We start from the raw sequence: 14,951 nt of genomic DNA, 5'->3' as shown, positions 1-14,951 counted from the left end.
GGCACTGGGACTGCTGCTGTTGAGGTGTTCAGAAGTCTAACTCTGGGTCTCTCTCTCTCCTCTGGTTGTGCTGTGTGTGTTTGGCTCGCCCTCTTGCTTAGCAAATGGAAACTCTAGCAGTAAGTGGCCTCTTCAATCCTAGACTCTGTACTCCCGTCTGACAGACAGACGGACAGACTGCCCATTCCACCCCTCCCCATGTGCGTCTGCCTGTGTCCTCTGCGCAAGTCTGCGCAGTCGCTCCACCCCCCACCCCTCCATTGCAGGGCTAACCCCGCCCAACATGCCACCTGATCATCTCTCATTAAGTATGCGCATATTTATGCTTGACTCATGAATAATGGCTCTGTAACCCGCCTCCCAGCATGCTGCAGATCTCCATGGCAGATTAATCTGCCTGGAACCTGGCTGGGAGCAGGAGGGTGCTGATTGGTGGGTGTGTTTGGGGCGTGGCCTGCAGAGCGGTGGAGGGTGATGAAGCTGGCGGGTCTCATCTGGGGTCCATTTTGTGTTCATTCTGCATGCTCATTCCCACAATCCCATTCTGTTTTATTTTCCTGTTGGGAGGTGGGAGGGGCGCCATGCCAACACACTCCAGCTGGCTAACCAGCTTCCCCTTACCCCCCCTCAGCTTCTAACCTGGAAACTCATCTGTGATGACTGATTGGGCCGTGCGGCTGAATGGCTGTGTGCAGGAAGTGCGTAGGGTCACTGATTGGCCCGTTTGACTTTGCAGGAAGTGCATAGGGTCACTGATTGGCCCATGTGACTGTGTGCAGGGAGTGCATAGGGTCACTGATTGGCCCATTTGACTGTGCAGGGAGTGCACAGGGTCACTGATTGGCCCATTTGACTGTGCCGGGAGTGCATAGGGTCACTGATTGGCCCGTTTGACTGTGCAGGGAGTGCATAGGGTCACTGATTGGCCCGTGTGGCTGAATGGCTGTGTGCAGGGAGTGCACGGGCGGTGTGTGAAGATCTCTCTCTGTGTACAGGAGTTGGAGCTCTGCCGCAGGCTCTATAAGCTGCACTTCCAGCTGCTGCTGCTCTTTCAGGCCTACTGCAAACTCATCAGCCGGGTAGAGAGCATCACGCAAGAGCCACAGGTCAGTGTGTGTGTGTGTGTGTGTGAGGGTCTCTAGTGTGTGTGTGTGTATGTGTGTGTGTGGGGGTCTCGTGTGTGTGTGTGTGTGTGTGAGGGTCTCTAGTGTGTGTGTGTGTATGTGTGTGTGTGTGTGTGTGTGAGGGTCTCTAATGTGTGTGTGTGTGTGTGTGTGTGTGTGTGTGGGTGAGGGTCTCTAATGTGTGTGTGTGTGTGTGTGTGAGGGTCTCTAATGTGTGTGTGTCCCTCTGTAGGTCATTAACATGACGGAGGAGCTGGCTCTGCTGGAGAGCTGTCTGAAGGAGGCGGAGTCTGAGGCTAACGGCCAGGAAGAAGTGGGCGTGTCCGAGGCGGCGCAGGCCAGTCCTGAGGCAGCGATCCAGTCGCTCATTGAGACACTGCACGCCCGTGACTTTGGCTCCGCCCTCACACAGGTCAAGGCCTTCAGGTAAGCCTTCAGCTTACTCCTGCCAGCTTACTCCTTTCTGGGCGTAGGTCGCTGTGGCTCTGAGGGTAAGTGTGTGTGTTTCTGGGCGTAGGTTGCTGTGGCTCTGAGGGTGTGTGTGTGTTTCTGGGCGTAGGTTGCTGTGGCTCTGAGGGTGTGTGTGTGTTTCTGGGCGTAGGTCGCTGTGGCTCTGAGGGTGTGTGTATGTTTCTGGGCGTAGGTCGCTGTGGCTCTGAGGGTGTGTGTGTGTTTCTGGGCGTAGGTTGCTGTGGCTCTGAGGGTGTGTGTGTGTTTCTGGGCGTAGGTCGCTGTGGCTCTGAGGGTGTGTGTGTGTTTCTGGGCGTAGGTCGCTGTGGCTCTGAGGGTGTGTGTGTGTTTCTGGGCGCAGGTCTCTGTGGCCGGAGGACATCTTTGGCGGGGCAGCGGACGACGCGGTGCGCACTCTGCAGCTGCTCTCCTTCCGCCACCTGAGCCTGGGACAGACGGGCAGCGTGGCGCTGCTGGGCCCCTCCCCCGACCTCACCCCCGCGAGCTCCCACCTGATGCAGCTCAACCTGCAGATCCGCCACGCGCTGAGGCTAGCGCACACCTGCGCCGTCTGACAGGGGTGGGGCGGGGCCGGGGGGCAGGGGCAGGGCTCCCCCATCTCTAAGGGCTAAAGGATGCGTGCGGTTGGCTGACACTTCTGTGACTTTTCCCCTTCTGGCGGAACTCTGCTGCTGTAAGGAGGTGGGGGGGGGGGGGGGAAGCTTTTTGGAGGTTTTTGGAGGTGTGACCTTCAGGCTTCACTGGCTGCCTGATCTCCTTACAGCAGCATGTGATCCACAGACAGAACCCGGTGGGTGGGGTGGGGTGGGATGGGCGTGGCTATGGGGCAGGGTGGGCGTGGTTAGGGGACCGGGCGGGCTTGTGTGTGTGATGGGGAGGGCGTGGTTATGGGACAGTGTGGGCGTGGCTGTGTGATGGGGAGGGCGTGGCTATGGGGCAGTGTGGGCGTGGCTGTGTGATGGGGAGGGCGTGGCTATGGGGCAGTGTGGGCGTGGCTGTAAAGGGCACAGCACAGGGTAAATGTGTCGCTTGTGAGCGCAAGGTGTGTGAGTGATGGGGACTGTCTGAGACGTCTCTAAGGTTTGCAAAAAACTAAAAACTAAAAAAAAAAAAAAGGTTTTTCTCCTCCAGAAACCCAATAGAGGAAGAAAAATACTGCAAGAATATTTTTTTGAGAAATTAAAATTATTTTTTATGAAAGCTAACATCCTGGTTAGGCTGTAAATGTTACGATATTTAACCTGCCTGGGGTCTGTATAGAGTCTCATCCTCTCTCTGGGGCTCAAGTGATCGCTGATCATAGCTAACCAAAAACTATCTGCCTTTAGAACATATATATATATCTGTGTGTGTGTGTGTGTGTGTGTACGTGTGTGTGTGGGGCTGTGTGTATGTGCGAGCGCGTGTGTGGGTGAGTGATTATGTACATGCAGACACACACACACACACACACATGCAGACTGGCTACATTCATTATGAAAAAACATCAATAACTTATTTTACTCTGTATATATTTTAGAACTGTATAGTGTAAAAGCAGTATTTTTATTGTACATTTTGTGCAATGCACTGTTAATGCAGGAAATGTGTATAAAGCTGATGAAAAACAGAAGAAACCACGGAAAATTAACTCCATTATAACCCGACCCAAATGTCGTGTCACCAAACAGTACTGGCAGTGGCAGAGGTCAAAGGTCAGGGGACTCTCTACCAGATCAGTCGTATGCATTCCTCTCTACTGTGATCTCCATGTTGGCTCTGTTCCCCAGAAGCAGGCTGCTATGACAGCCCTGTGTTCTGAGGGGAAACTGTGGCCTGTGTTCATCCATGTTGGCTCAGCTGTGCCTGCAGATGAACTGCAGGATGTGAGCGGACCCCAGAAAGCTGTGGGAAAACGGTCCTGGCACATTCACACCGTCACTGTATTCATTCCTCACTGGCCTGTTTGGTACTTCTGAATGCTGTTCTTAATTATTTAATGGATATATTATTTCCTGGGAAATAGTTTTTATTTCAAGGTGCATTAAAAGTTTCCTTTATTTTTTTTGTTTTAAGTCGTCCTGTCAGCCGGTTCCGGGGAGGCGGAGCCTGTTCACATGTCCTGCTCGTGTGTGCAGAGTATCTGCTGTATTCCACAGGCAGTCAGGAAGCAGTGCAGCTCTTTTGATGTCACTTCCTGTGTAGTGGCACCTGTGCTCCACCCTCCGGACTGCTGTGCTGACAGCAGCAGTGTCCCACATCCCTGTTACAGCATAACCCTGTATGTGATAATGCAGTCCTTCATTAAAAACATAAAACCTACTTTGGGCTCTGCTGTGTGACTGAAGCAGGTCCGGTAAGCCACCTCCGTGTGTGCCAAAGAACTCATCCCCATTTTATTTGTAAATAGATGTTTTCAGCTCTTCACAGCCCACATGTATATAAATGTGTGTTCGTGTCCCAAAAGGTGAGTTTTGGCACAAATGCACTGAAGTCTACACACACCCCCCGTCCCACACCAGCTCCGTTTTTCCTCGGGGAGGAAGTCGGGCGTGAAACGGGCGCCTGTGATGCAGTGTCAAACCCCGTTAGCCGCTGCCCGGCTAACCCACCGCGCTGGAGGAGGAGGGGCCTCAGTTTCCCTGTTGCTCTCGTGCGGCCGTTTCACCCGCCAGTCAGCATCTGAAGGACGAGCATGTACGGTGGATTCTGCCATTACAGGCAAAATCCTTTCAAATTAAACCTTGGTGCTGCTTTTCAGTCGCCATTAAATGTTCCCCAATTAAAAAGACCCACTAGAGGTCCACACACTAACCAGACCTGAATGCACAGATGGGTTATGGCCACACCAACAACAAGAGAGGCACAGCAGGTCAGCCTGCAGAATTCAGGATCAAAGCCTGGCGTTGGGAAGTGAGCACATGTATGATGCAGTTAAGATGGGGAGAATAAAAAATGTTTAAAAACCTCAGGATTCTGTTTACTGCCATTTATTTTACATTGCAATGGTAGCGATTCCTACAATCAGCAAATGAGTTCGTTTCGTCAGAGCCTCGGCTTGGGCCAGGTTCCTCGGTCGCGCAGGACGCCGCTCAGATGATGTACTTGAAGCTGAAGGTGCTGTCGCACGAGAGCCGCTTGCCTTTGCACCGGCCGCAGAGATCCTGTCTGTGAGGCCGCTTGGGGTCCACGTGGCGTAGCGTCACCTGGCACGTGCAGCGTGCTCGTTTGCATGCCTGTCGGGAGACCGCGTATAGGGTCATTAATGGGAATTTAAAAAATAAATAAATACGGAAAACCACTCCAGCCGCCACAGTATTTGGGTCATTACCTGACAGGTGATGTCCTCCACGCGATACGGATTAAATGCTTTCTGACACGTTCTACAGAACTGTTTGAAGTAAACCTGTTGAGAGAGCACACTTCGTGGGGTAAGACACTTGGAAATGGAGCAGAATATTTAAAGCGGCGTCAGTTCCTCGCGCACCTTGTTGGTTCCCTGGACGCACCAGACGTAGGCGCTCTCCCACCGGAGATTGCAGTCCCTGCAGTGGTAGTAGCCGTACTTCTGCTCCAAGAACTACCAGCATAAATAATGTCACAATGCGGCGCTTTCGCAGGGCAGCGTGTGTATCCCGCTCTAAAAGTACTTTTAAGCGTGTTTTACCACACGTTAAACAAGTCATTTAAGTGTCTGATCAAAGAATACATAATAGGCTACATTCAAATAAATATTGTTTTGCCTACAGTGCGAGCAAGCCACCAGTGTTTCTTAAAAGTAAAGTTCACGTGTAGCGCGGGGGCTTTAAAGCACCAGCGACTCACCTGAAACCTCACACGCGCCTTGGATTTTGTTACATCTTCGGGATTTTTCTCGGATTCACTCGACTGCTCTTCCTTTGCGTCGACACCTTTTTCGGGGTTAGCCTTTGCCTCGGTTGTCTTTCCGGGGTCGTCTTCCGCTGCGGCCTTATCCTCTCCCCCATGACCCGCGCATTTCTCCCCAGGTTCAGGCGGTTCCCCGGCGGGGGTCGGATCCTCCTCCTCTTGGTCCGGCTCCGTGAAGGAGATGAGCCTCCGGGAGGCGATGGGCGAGTAAACGCCGAGGGTCCGGGGATAGCGAACAGAGCTGGGACTTCCGAACGACTGGTTCTCCTGCTTGCGCCGAAGAGCTTCCCGCTTCCGGGCCAAGAGGGTTCGAGGACCCAGTGAACACTGCACGGAAGCGTCGGTCTTGGGGTTTACCTGTACCCCGACATCTTTGGTGTTGGCCTTCCGGAGCCTCGGTGTGAGGTCGGGGTTGATCTGGGAGAGGATTGATTTTAACTGTGCTCTCTGTTGGTTGTCGAAGTAAGTCTCCGCGTCACCATAATTCGCCAGGTAATTTTTATGCCTCCAACTGACGCCCCTCGATTTCGGATTGAGATACCTACACGAGTAAGGGTTATAAGATGAGTAAAGATAGCTATCTATCGACTCGTCACCATACGTAGCCATTTTGTTCAGCCAACTTGTGGTAAATCAATTGGCCAATTTAAGTAGTGCCGTCCGATGTTCGAGGTGGGGGGCAATTCTTTTAATTGTTCCCAGGTGCGCGTGTTCCCTCAATCCAATTTCATTCAATAGTTAGCCGAGAAAGCAACGGAGACCGTAAACACAAAACTACAGAAGTGCACAAAAAGCTTTTAAGACTGGATTTTATTGGTTTATAATTGATTATACATAAGATAAACATTTACACATTTGTACATTGTATTGGAAGGATTTGCTTGAAGTCATACACATCGTCCTCAGTTGAACCCTGCCACGCGCTCTAATCTAAGGCGCACGTTACAGATTTGAACTCTTCCTATCCCCAATGCCGCCGATCCAGGGAGAAGCAAGGATGGGCTCTCGCGCTGAAGACCTACGGTAAGATCAAAGCTGTGGATTGGCTACTAACCCGATGTGTTCTGAGGGAAGGCTCCTGTTATTAGTCTTTTTGCGTCACTTTAAAATATACATATATAAATATATGTTTATTTCTGGTTCCAAAGCGAAAAATTAGTTCGGATAATTATCAGCTGTGGACACAAAGCCAGCTTTGTGAGCCAGTGACCACGTTGGCGAATGTATTTTATTTCCAAAACTAATCACACGAGACTAGCTGGTCTGCTTAGAGATATTCCCACTGGGGCTGTGTTCTGTTAATAAGCCAATCCTTCCTCAAGGTTGATGGCTAATGGTAATGCTTGAGCTAACAGCTCTAGGTCACAGTAATGCTGTGAAGTGTGTCTGTATTATTGGCGTCCTGGCATTCTGTAAACAGTAACAGTATTCTGCTTTTGGCTGTGCAGTCCTACGGTTTCAGAATTCACAATAGCGCAGAATTACCTAAATTAGGCCTGTATGACATGTACATGAGCCTGCCCTGCCTTACCTGGGGTCTGTTAGTTAATTATGGAACTGCAGCTTGACCACATGAGAGATTCAGATCTGCAGCGAATGAGCAGCGGACATGCAGCAGGGTGTGAAGTCCCGGGGCGCGGCTACACGTGCGCGGGGTGCGGCTGGGGTGCGAGGGCGATGGCGTTCGGGTCGCTCGCCGTCACGGACCCGTAGGCCGCGTCGAGCCCCGACTCCTCCTCTTTCAGCGTCTTGTAGGTGACGGAGGTGTCGTCGTCGTCCCCCGCCAGGTCCTGCTTGCGCAGGACTTCCTGCCGGTAGGTTCTGTAGAGCAGGATGAAGAGGCCGGCCTCGGCGGCCTGGAACAGCGCGTACAGCAGCGGGAACATGTACAGCCCGCCGATCAGCTGCGGCGGGAAGGCCAGCTTCAGGATGGCGGTGCACAGCTGCACGTTCTGGCAGCCGGTCTCCAGGGAGACGGACCGGCGGCTGCTGGGCGGCAGGTCGAAGAGCGTGGCCAGGCCGTACCCGGCCGCGTAGCCCGCCATGGGCATGAGCACCGCCACGGCGTACACAGCCGGCGGGATGGTGGCCAGGAGCTCCGGGCCCAGCATGACCCCCGTCATTATGAAGAGCATCACCAGGGTAACCAGCAGGGACCACAGCGACACCTGCAAACACACACACCCACATGCACACGCACACACACATATGCACACACATACACACACATGGGGTGGAGCTCAGAACTGGCACACCTGTGCTATTCACCCCTCCTCCTGCTATTCACCCCTCCTCCTGCTCTACCCGCCCCTCTTCATTCTGTCCTTCCTCTGCTCTCCCCACCCCTCTTCATTCTGTTCTTCCTCTGCTCTCCCCGCCCCTCTTCATTCTGTCCTTCCTCCTGCTCTCCCTGCCCCTCTTCATTCTGTCCTTCCTCCTGCTCTCCCCGCCCCTCTTCATTCTGTCCTTCCTCCTGTTCTTCCCGCCCCTCTTCATTCTGTCCTTCCTCCTGCTCTCCCCGCCCCTCTTCATTCTGTCCTTCCTCCTGCTCTCCCCGCCCTTCTTCATTCTGTCCTTCCTCATGTTTTAATCCGGTGCCCAGTAGCAAAATAAACCTGCGCCCCCCTCCACCTGAAATTGAGGTAAACTAATTAAAAAATGACGACAGTGTTCTATGCTGATATTTCAGTTACAGTCCCATTTCATTTTCCTTCACTTTCAGCTATCAACATTACAGAATTCTGAACGACCCCAAAGGCTTTGATTCACCGTAACTGAGTTTCAGGTCAGTGAAATTTTATTGACCCCAACTATGTATGTCGTCATGTGTGCTTTAGTCGCTCGGTTCGGCACGCGATCGGGACCGCGCCGCCGCGGCTCTGTGGGGTAGGAGGGTGAGCCGCTCCGTGAGATATCCCGCGTGAATGGACGCTGTCAAACGCGCGGTTTATACGCTGCTCTGCACTGGTTGCTCAAGGCTTATGTGAATGAAACGCACAATGAAATGTGGAATACTTTTATTTGGATTATTCTCGTTTTATTTAATATTTTCTTAAATGTGGTGTGTCGGGACAACTGCAAACATATAGGCTATTCCTATTATTTCCTACCGTTTCTACTCGCCTGAAACGACGCCTCGTTCTCTACCAGACTGATATTCTAATGCATTTCTCGAGGGAGTGGAACGTCCCCTCCCCCTGCCAGTCCTCCAGGGACTGCTATTAAATTATATCCGCTTTAAAAGGAGGGACACTTATTGAGTTGCGCCTCTGACGTCATGCTGCCCTGCGGGTCAATGCATTCACTTAAGAACCAGACATTCAAAATTACGCAATGTACTGAATGTCACTGACGTGACGACGCAGGCAAAGGAAAGGTCCGGTACTATTAGTAAACTGACATTCTAAATTTGATTTTCCATTTACATTACAGCGGGAAACGAATAGCTTTGAACCTACAACGTTCGGCTGGCTTTAATCCTGAAGAGGGTTTGAATTCTGAAAATGTGTCCTGCCAATTCTATTTGTTATTAGACTATTCCTTTCTTTTTATCTATTTTTCTGGAGGGTTCAACATGCGACAAAAATTAGTCCTCTTATAATAATAATAATAATAACAATTTATTATTATTATTATTATTATTATTATTATTATTATATTTAAAAATTCAGTAACTTCAGTAAGTTTATAATTGACACCGGAAACCGTGTTTTAATTTAATAAAAAGAGCTCCAGTTTGGGTCATTTGTTCCAGTTCGTGGGGAAGAGCACGCGCTGGCCGCGGAGGCTGCTATTAAACCAAACAAACTCAAACATTCCAATCTAATTTACCACGCGGGCCTAATCATATTACGTCAAGCTTAATGCACGTGCTGTCCCTGTGTGGTAGACTGATGTCTGTGATTTATCTGCTGCCGACCTGCTTTATGACGGTAATAAATTAGAGTTTGGGGTTCAAATATTACGGGAAAAAATGGCTCTCCATAAAGATGTGGGACTGGATATGGCATATCGTATATGGGAATTACACTTAAACGTAACACTTAAAAGTACCAGAACAAAATCTACCACCGAAACTGTAGCCCTTCAATTCCACGTGTTTGATTTAGGACAGTGGAACATGTGCTTGAGTTGTGTAGCCTACCTTTAAGATGATGTCGGCGGTCCGGTTGTAGCGGTATCTGAGGTAGACCCCCAGGCCGATGGGGATGAGGGTGCTGCACAAGGTGAGGATGATTGCGCCGAAGGGCATGAGGTTCACCACGGGCGTGTTTATCCAGGCGCGGCTGTACATCCACAGGCACAGCGGCATCAGCACGAGCGCCAGGATCGTGGAGGAAATGGTCATTATTATGCTGGAATGGGGTAAAAGGATCCACATGTCAGTTCCGCTGTCACATTCGATCACGTTCAGATAAACGTTACACGTGCACGGAGAGGAATGTTACCGGCGCAGAAATAGAATGTGTAAACATTTTTGCATCTCTACTCGCGGGTATGCGCCGGTAAGCCCGGACTTCTTTGCGTTCTGGTTGGCTGAGTGTTTTCGAGTGAGCGGACTGCATACGGTAAAAACTCAATCAGACTCGCGATTAAAACTCTAAATACAAATCTTAATTACGTACAAAAAACGTAATTCCGTTCCAGCCCAGTGTGCGGGCTAACTGGGTTCACCTGTTAGTGAACTTAGTTTATGGTGTTCAAGCGAGGAACTCTCTGTGAGTCACTTCAGTATTTAATACACTAATGAGCGACAGTACTGACGTGCACTCAGCGGCCGCTTTATTGGGTACACCTCTCTCTGGTACTGGGTAGGACCCCCTTTTGCCTCCAGAACAGCACTGGATTCAACAAGGTGCTGGAAACACTCCTCAGGGAATTTGATCTGTGCTGACTGAATAGCATCACACAGATATTTTGGCCATGTATTCATGCTGTGAACCTCCCGTTCCCCCTCATCCCAAAGGTGCTCTAATGGGCAGATCTTGGGACTGTGCGGGCCACTGGAGTACTGGAGTCACTCTGATGTCCGTGGAGCCAGCCTGTGATGCTGTGCTGTGTGACACGGTGCATTGTCCCTCCGGAATCCCGTTTGAAACAGGGTGAGGCCATAAAGGATGCCTCTGGTCAGCAGCAGTGCTTAGATATGCTGTGGCTTTGAAGTTATGCTCAACTGGGATTAAGAGGCCTAACGTGTGCCAAAAAATACATTCCCGACGACTTTACAGCAGCAGCAGCCTGCACCGCGAACACTAGGCAGGATGCAGCGGAAATCAAGATCATTCAGAACAGGCAACATTTTCCCAATCTTTAATGGTCCAGTTCTGGTGGCCATGTGCACACTTATCTTTCTGTTCTTAGGTGACAGGAGTGGAACCCGGCGTGGTCTTCTGCTGCTGCAGCAGCCCGTCCGGCTCCAGCTGTTACTGGAGCACATCTGGCTCCAGCTGCTGCTGCAGCCCGTCCGGCTCCAGCTGTTACTGGAGCACATCTGGCCATTCTGTTAATTTCAGCGTGTCTCTTCATTCTCCTCTGACCCCTCCTAACCCTAACCCTAACCCTCTATTTAACCCGGCGTTTCAGACACAACTGCAGCTCACTGGGTGCTCTTTGTTTATCGCTCCGTTCTCTGGATAATAGAGACTGCAGTGTGTGAAAATCCCAGGAGGGCAGCTGTTGCTCAGATGCTGGAACGACCACATCTGGCACCAGCAATCAAACCACAGTCAGTCACTGAGATCAACTGAGTTTCTCAGCCCTGGTCCTGGAGACCCGCTGTGTGTGCTGGTTTTTGTCAAAGCCAGTCTCTTGATCAATCAAGGTTGTTGAAAATGTGTTTAAGTTCTACCATAAGTGTGTGCTTAAACTTATTTTCACACAGCAGGTTTGTCTTGTTGCCATTTTCTGTCAGTTGTTCATTGTTCATTTTACACAGATGATTTCAGGAATCCATACTCTCAGCAAATGGGACCCAACTAATTTCATATGTCAGTTTGGAATTGTAACAATTAAAAGTGGAACCTCTTTCACTTGGAATTATAGCACAGTAAATGAAAGCAGAAGTTCATCTGACCGATTGAGATTCCTGGCATGTGGGACATTTATTTTTTCGGGGATACATAATCTCTGGCGTAATACGGCTTTTAGAGGGTAAATGGTTCTTCAGTAGACGCAAAGTCTAATTAAAAACAATTAGCAGTTCATTAAAACACAGAAATTGGTTGGAACAAAAACCAGCGCACACAGTGGGACCAGGGCTGTGTGAGACCGGTTTAGATCACGCATTTTGCCCGTTGTAATGTTCGGTTGAACAAAAAAACTAAAGCTCTTCACCACGTCTGCATGTTTTACGTGTTGAGTTTCACCCACTTGATTCGCTGTGTGGAGGAGCCGGCTATTTGCGTTAACAGACAGGTGTACCTAACAAAATGGCCACTGAGTGGATATAGTTTAAACCTAACAGGATATATAGTTATGACTATTAAAAAAAAGATTTAAGTACGTGTCCCTCTCTCCATTTATCAACAAGTACAAACATTTATTACTTGTACATTTAATTCACCTAATAAAGTCAATCTTGCGTAGCACAAATTGATTTTAAAAATTGAGGACAATTTAGAATGTTTTGGACGTTGGGCCGAGAAGCAAAATTCTACATGTTTGTAATGTTGAAAGACGATTTTTTTACATGCAGTTTTGGTTGCTTCCAAATTTAAAGTCGGGGTGCAGTACTCACATGAGCGCGCGGAAAAGGAGATTAAAATCCACGAAGAATTTTGTATTCATGGAGAACAATCATGACTCATTAAATTAGGCTGGGGTCCAAATTGCTTATAGTTAAAACATACAATATTAAAATGGTTAACTGAAAATAATATTTATGAAATTTAAAATATGTAAATGACTGGCAATGCAATATTCTTATTTATTTACAGTGTGAAATATGCATATCGATTTTTTCGTTTTTTTCAAAAATCATGAAATTGAATTGGGTAGCTTAAAATAATTTTTAAAAAGTTCTAAGATGAAAGTATCGGCTACGGCGCGTGGAGCTTTCCGCTGTACCTCAGGTTCATCTCTCCGTTGACCAGGAGGGACATGATGTTGGACAGGTTCCCTCCGGGACAGCAGCCGCACAACAGCACCGCAATCGCCGCCACGTCGTTCAGCGAGAATGTGAGCGCCAAGAGGAACGCCACGAGCGGCATGATCACGAACTGGCACACCAGCGCCAGCAGGACCCCGATGGGTCTGCGGATGTGCTCGCCCAGCTGGCTCAGCTCCACCGTGCAGCCCAGCCCCAGCATGGTGAAGCACAGGACGATCCCCACGAACACGTTGATGCCGTGGCTCAGCGGGGAGTCCCAGAAGGCCACCACGAGATGCGCCGGGGCAGGGGCCGGAGCTGAGGGATCCCCTGCGAACAAGCGGCCGGCCACGGTAGTCCTGAAAGTGCTGGCCATAAGAGACACTGGGTTCCTGGTGACGCGTAATCCTGCGCTGGCGAGGTCCTCTTGGAAGCTCTCTGGCACCGGGGTGACGCTCGTGTCATTTTTCGTGAAGTTGAAAAAAGATGCCAAGCTAATGGGTGAAAGTGTGTCGCTGTTAGTCGCGCTTGAGTTCTCCATCGTATTTGGGATAAATTCTCTCTCTGGGGAGGCAGGGCGAGTCAGGTGTGTTTCCCCTTTGGGTGCGCGCGCTAGAGTCGTGTCCCCTTAGCGGAGCATCTTCGCAGTCTGCTGTCACCAATGGCTGAGGACGTCTCGTGGCTCAAACGTTTGGTTAATGCGCTGGCATCTTGGGAAGTGGTCAAGGCTTTAAAACACGTCCGCCTCGAGAGTGTCTGGCGCCGCGGATTGGTCCTACGCAGACGCGAGCGCGTGTCAGATGAGTATATGGGACGTGGCTGGAGGGGTCTCTGCTTATCTTCTCTGAGAGGCGCGTGCTGGCGGATGGATGCACTCTCGTTCTCCCACGCAGTCCTTTTATCTGGGCTCGTGCGTGAGGACAACTCGACATTCTCTCCTTTATACGCTGCTACTCTAACACATCCATTCGCGTTTATCTTTTTTTTTCTTAATGGACTGTAATATTTTTCTACGGTGAACTTCCCTCTGATACACTTTTACGAAATAATAGCATTTTCGCATTTTTATGCAGTCTTTACCAAGCTGATGTGCCTGCAAACACAAAGCATTGCATTAAATTGATAGAACTTGCAGAAATACAGATTTTTATCACATTATTGAAAGCAAACAACGCAAACCCGCCGTGCGCGGCAGTGACGGAGGCGGGGCCTTGCCGGAAATGTCTACTGGGAGACGCACGGGCCTGAAGTCGCGTGGCGCGCTCGAGAAGGCCGGTATAATTGAGGTTTAGCAATTATGCCCAGCCATTTTTTTTTGTTTGTTACTCAGACAATGCTGTCAACGGCAGGGACTCTAGCTTTCAGCACAGTTTGCAGGTTGGCTCCGTCATGGCTTCTGATTTGTATTTGCTTAAAAAGTCGACAGGTTTTTTAAAAAACTGTTATTTACACTTTAAAGGTTTCATATTTTGGTCACATTGCCGACTAGGCGGCTGGTTTCATCCCATTAGCTTGGTGCTCTTGTGCTCCGGCGACTGGAGAAATAGGAAATCAGCGCACGTTTCAGCGCCTCGGCCGCCCCCAGCCCCCCATACCCCGCTTGAAGCTGATAAGCAGGACAGGCGCGCCTCTCCGTCATTCAGAAGGAAGAGGGGCCACTCTGTTAAATTACAGAAAGGCTTGTAACAGAAAGCGATTACTCCACACTATCGATCCCGCGCGGCAGCGCGGCGAAACGCAGCGTCCCCCAGCCCTCGTGGCCGTCCATCAGTCGCTCCCCCCTTCATCGATTTTGCGGACAGCTGGACAATGTTATGATTTATGGCGCGTTGGAGCTGCGGGAAGGTGTCATGTTGCTGGTAAATCACCCGTCTATATAATAAATTTACAGCAATGACGCTTGTTTCTGGGTGTAAACTTATGTATAAATATATGGCCGGGAACTCCTCGCTTTGGCCCATCCCCTTGGTTTCTTGGTGGAAGAGGGCGAGCGACCGGAAGTGGAAGAGAGGGCAGCTTTTACCCTTTACCCTGACTGCGCTTTTTGGATGTGCGGTTAATGCACCCCCGTGCCTTTAATACGCTTTAGACTTCAGAGCATCACTGCCGCAACTTTTACTAACTGTAGTGAATGTGGTTGTAAATAACAATGGCTATTTTATGTGGACACGTGCTTGTACAAGCCAACCGTACTCAAGCATCGTGAAAGTTGTTACACAGCCATTCACGCGAATTTACATCATGGAAATGAGAACGAGTCATAACATTGGTAAGGCCTACATCTCGTATTCAAAATATATTCCTTACTTGGTAAATATTAAACGTATGTGGACTTTGCTATGCCTGACAGCTGCCTCACGAAGTTATAAGGAATAATTATGTATGACATGGACATAAATAAA

General features: G+C 49.8%; 4 protein-coding genes and 1 long non-coding RNA gene across 6 annotated transcripts in view; 3 read left to right on the top strand and 2 right to left on the bottom strand.

The window, feature by feature from the left end:
* fryl (furry homolog, like) overlaps nucleotides 1-3,896 on the top strand; it is a 59,597-nt gene extending 55,701 nt beyond the window's left edge. The window contains 3 exon segments of the mRNA XM_035415293.1: nucleotides 996-1,106; nucleotides 1,357-1,550; nucleotides 1,936-3,896. Of these exon segments, the coding sequence (XP_035271184.1) occupies nucleotides 996-1,106; nucleotides 1,357-1,550; nucleotides 1,936-2,149 (519 nt within the window). The 3' untranslated portion in view covers nucleotides 2,150-3,896.
* LOC118225964 (tripartite motif-containing protein 16-like) overlaps nucleotides 1-14,951 on the top strand; it is an 890,716-nt gene that overhangs the window by 151,282 nt on the left and 724,483 nt on the right. The window lies entirely within an intron of this gene.
* Nucleotides 4,667-6,102, bottom strand: zar1 (zygote arrest 1). The gene is made up of 4 exons (XM_035415257.1): nucleotides 5,400-6,102; nucleotides 5,062-5,154; nucleotides 4,906-4,980; nucleotides 4,667-4,810 (listed from the first exon to the last, which is right to left on the bottom strand). The coding sequence occupies exons 1-4, from the start codon at nucleotides 6,069-6,071 to the stop codon at nucleotides 4,667-4,669; spliced, it is 984 nt and encodes a 327-aa protein (XP_035271148.1). The 5' UTR covers nucleotides 6,072-6,102.
* On the bottom strand, nucleotides 6,255-13,660 carry slc10a4 (solute carrier family 10 member 4). The gene is made up of 3 exons (XM_035415222.1): nucleotides 12,528-13,660; nucleotides 9,607-9,817; nucleotides 6,255-7,630 (listed from the first exon to the last, which is right to left on the bottom strand). The coding sequence occupies exons 1-3, from the start codon at nucleotides 13,088-13,090 to the stop codon at nucleotides 7,103-7,105; spliced, it is 1,302 nt and encodes a 433-aa protein (XP_035271113.1). The 5' UTR covers nucleotides 13,091-13,660; the 3' UTR covers nucleotides 6,255-7,102.
* LOC118226055 overlaps nucleotides 7,517-14,951 on the top strand; it is a 32,826-nt gene continuing 25,391 nt past the window's right edge. Inside the window, exons 1-3 of one of the 2 annotated variants that reach the window (XR_004764949.1) lie at nucleotides 7,517-7,604; nucleotides 8,185-8,247; nucleotides 12,554-12,636. This is a non-coding gene — a long non-coding RNA (uncharacterized LOC118226055). Of the gene's footprint in view, nucleotides 7,605-8,184; nucleotides 8,248-12,553; nucleotides 12,637-14,951 lie in introns of those variants that run through there. The other variant, XR_004764950.1, reaches the window with a different exon arrangement.

The sequence above is a fragment of the Anguilla anguilla genome, chromosome 4 (genome assembly GCF_013347855.1).
Source record: "Anguilla anguilla isolate fAngAng1 chromosome 4, fAngAng1.pri, whole genome shotgun sequence".
Lineage (NCBI taxonomy): Eukaryota > Metazoa > Chordata > Actinopteri > Anguilliformes > Anguillidae > Anguilla > Anguilla anguilla.
The sequence above is the reverse complement of the archived record's forward strand: the minus strand, read 5'-3'. Positions and strand labels throughout refer to the sequence as shown.

What these genes read in the sequence shown, in the direction of transcription:
- slc10a4 (XM_035415222.1), bottom strand. Translation starts at nt 13,090, where the DNA reads ATGGAGAACTCAAGCGCGACTAACAGCGACACACTTTCACCCATTAGC. An exon ending in AACGGAGAGATGAACCTGAG is followed by an intron (nt 9,818 to 12,527) that starts GTACAGCGGAAA and finishes ACCCCATTCCAG; the next exon opens with CATAATAATGACCATTTCCT. An exon ending in CCGCCGACATCATCTTAAAG is followed by an intron (nt 7,631 to 9,606) that starts GTAGGCTACACA and finishes GTGTGTTTGCAG; the next exon opens with GTGTCGCTGTGGTCCCTGCT.
- zar1 (XM_035415257.1), bottom strand. Translation starts at nt 6,071, where the DNA reads ATGGCTACGTATGGTGACGAGTCGATAGATAGCTATCTTTACTCATCT. An exon ending in GCGTCCAGGGAACCAACAAG is followed by an intron (nt 4,981 to 5,061) that starts GTGCGCGAGGAA and finishes CTCTCTCAACAG; the next exon opens with GTTTACTTCAAACAGTTCTG. An exon ending in TGGAGGACATCACCTGTCAG is followed by an intron (nt 4,811 to 4,905) that starts GTAATGACCCAA and finishes GTCTCCCGACAG; the next exon opens with GCATGCAAACGAGCACGCTG.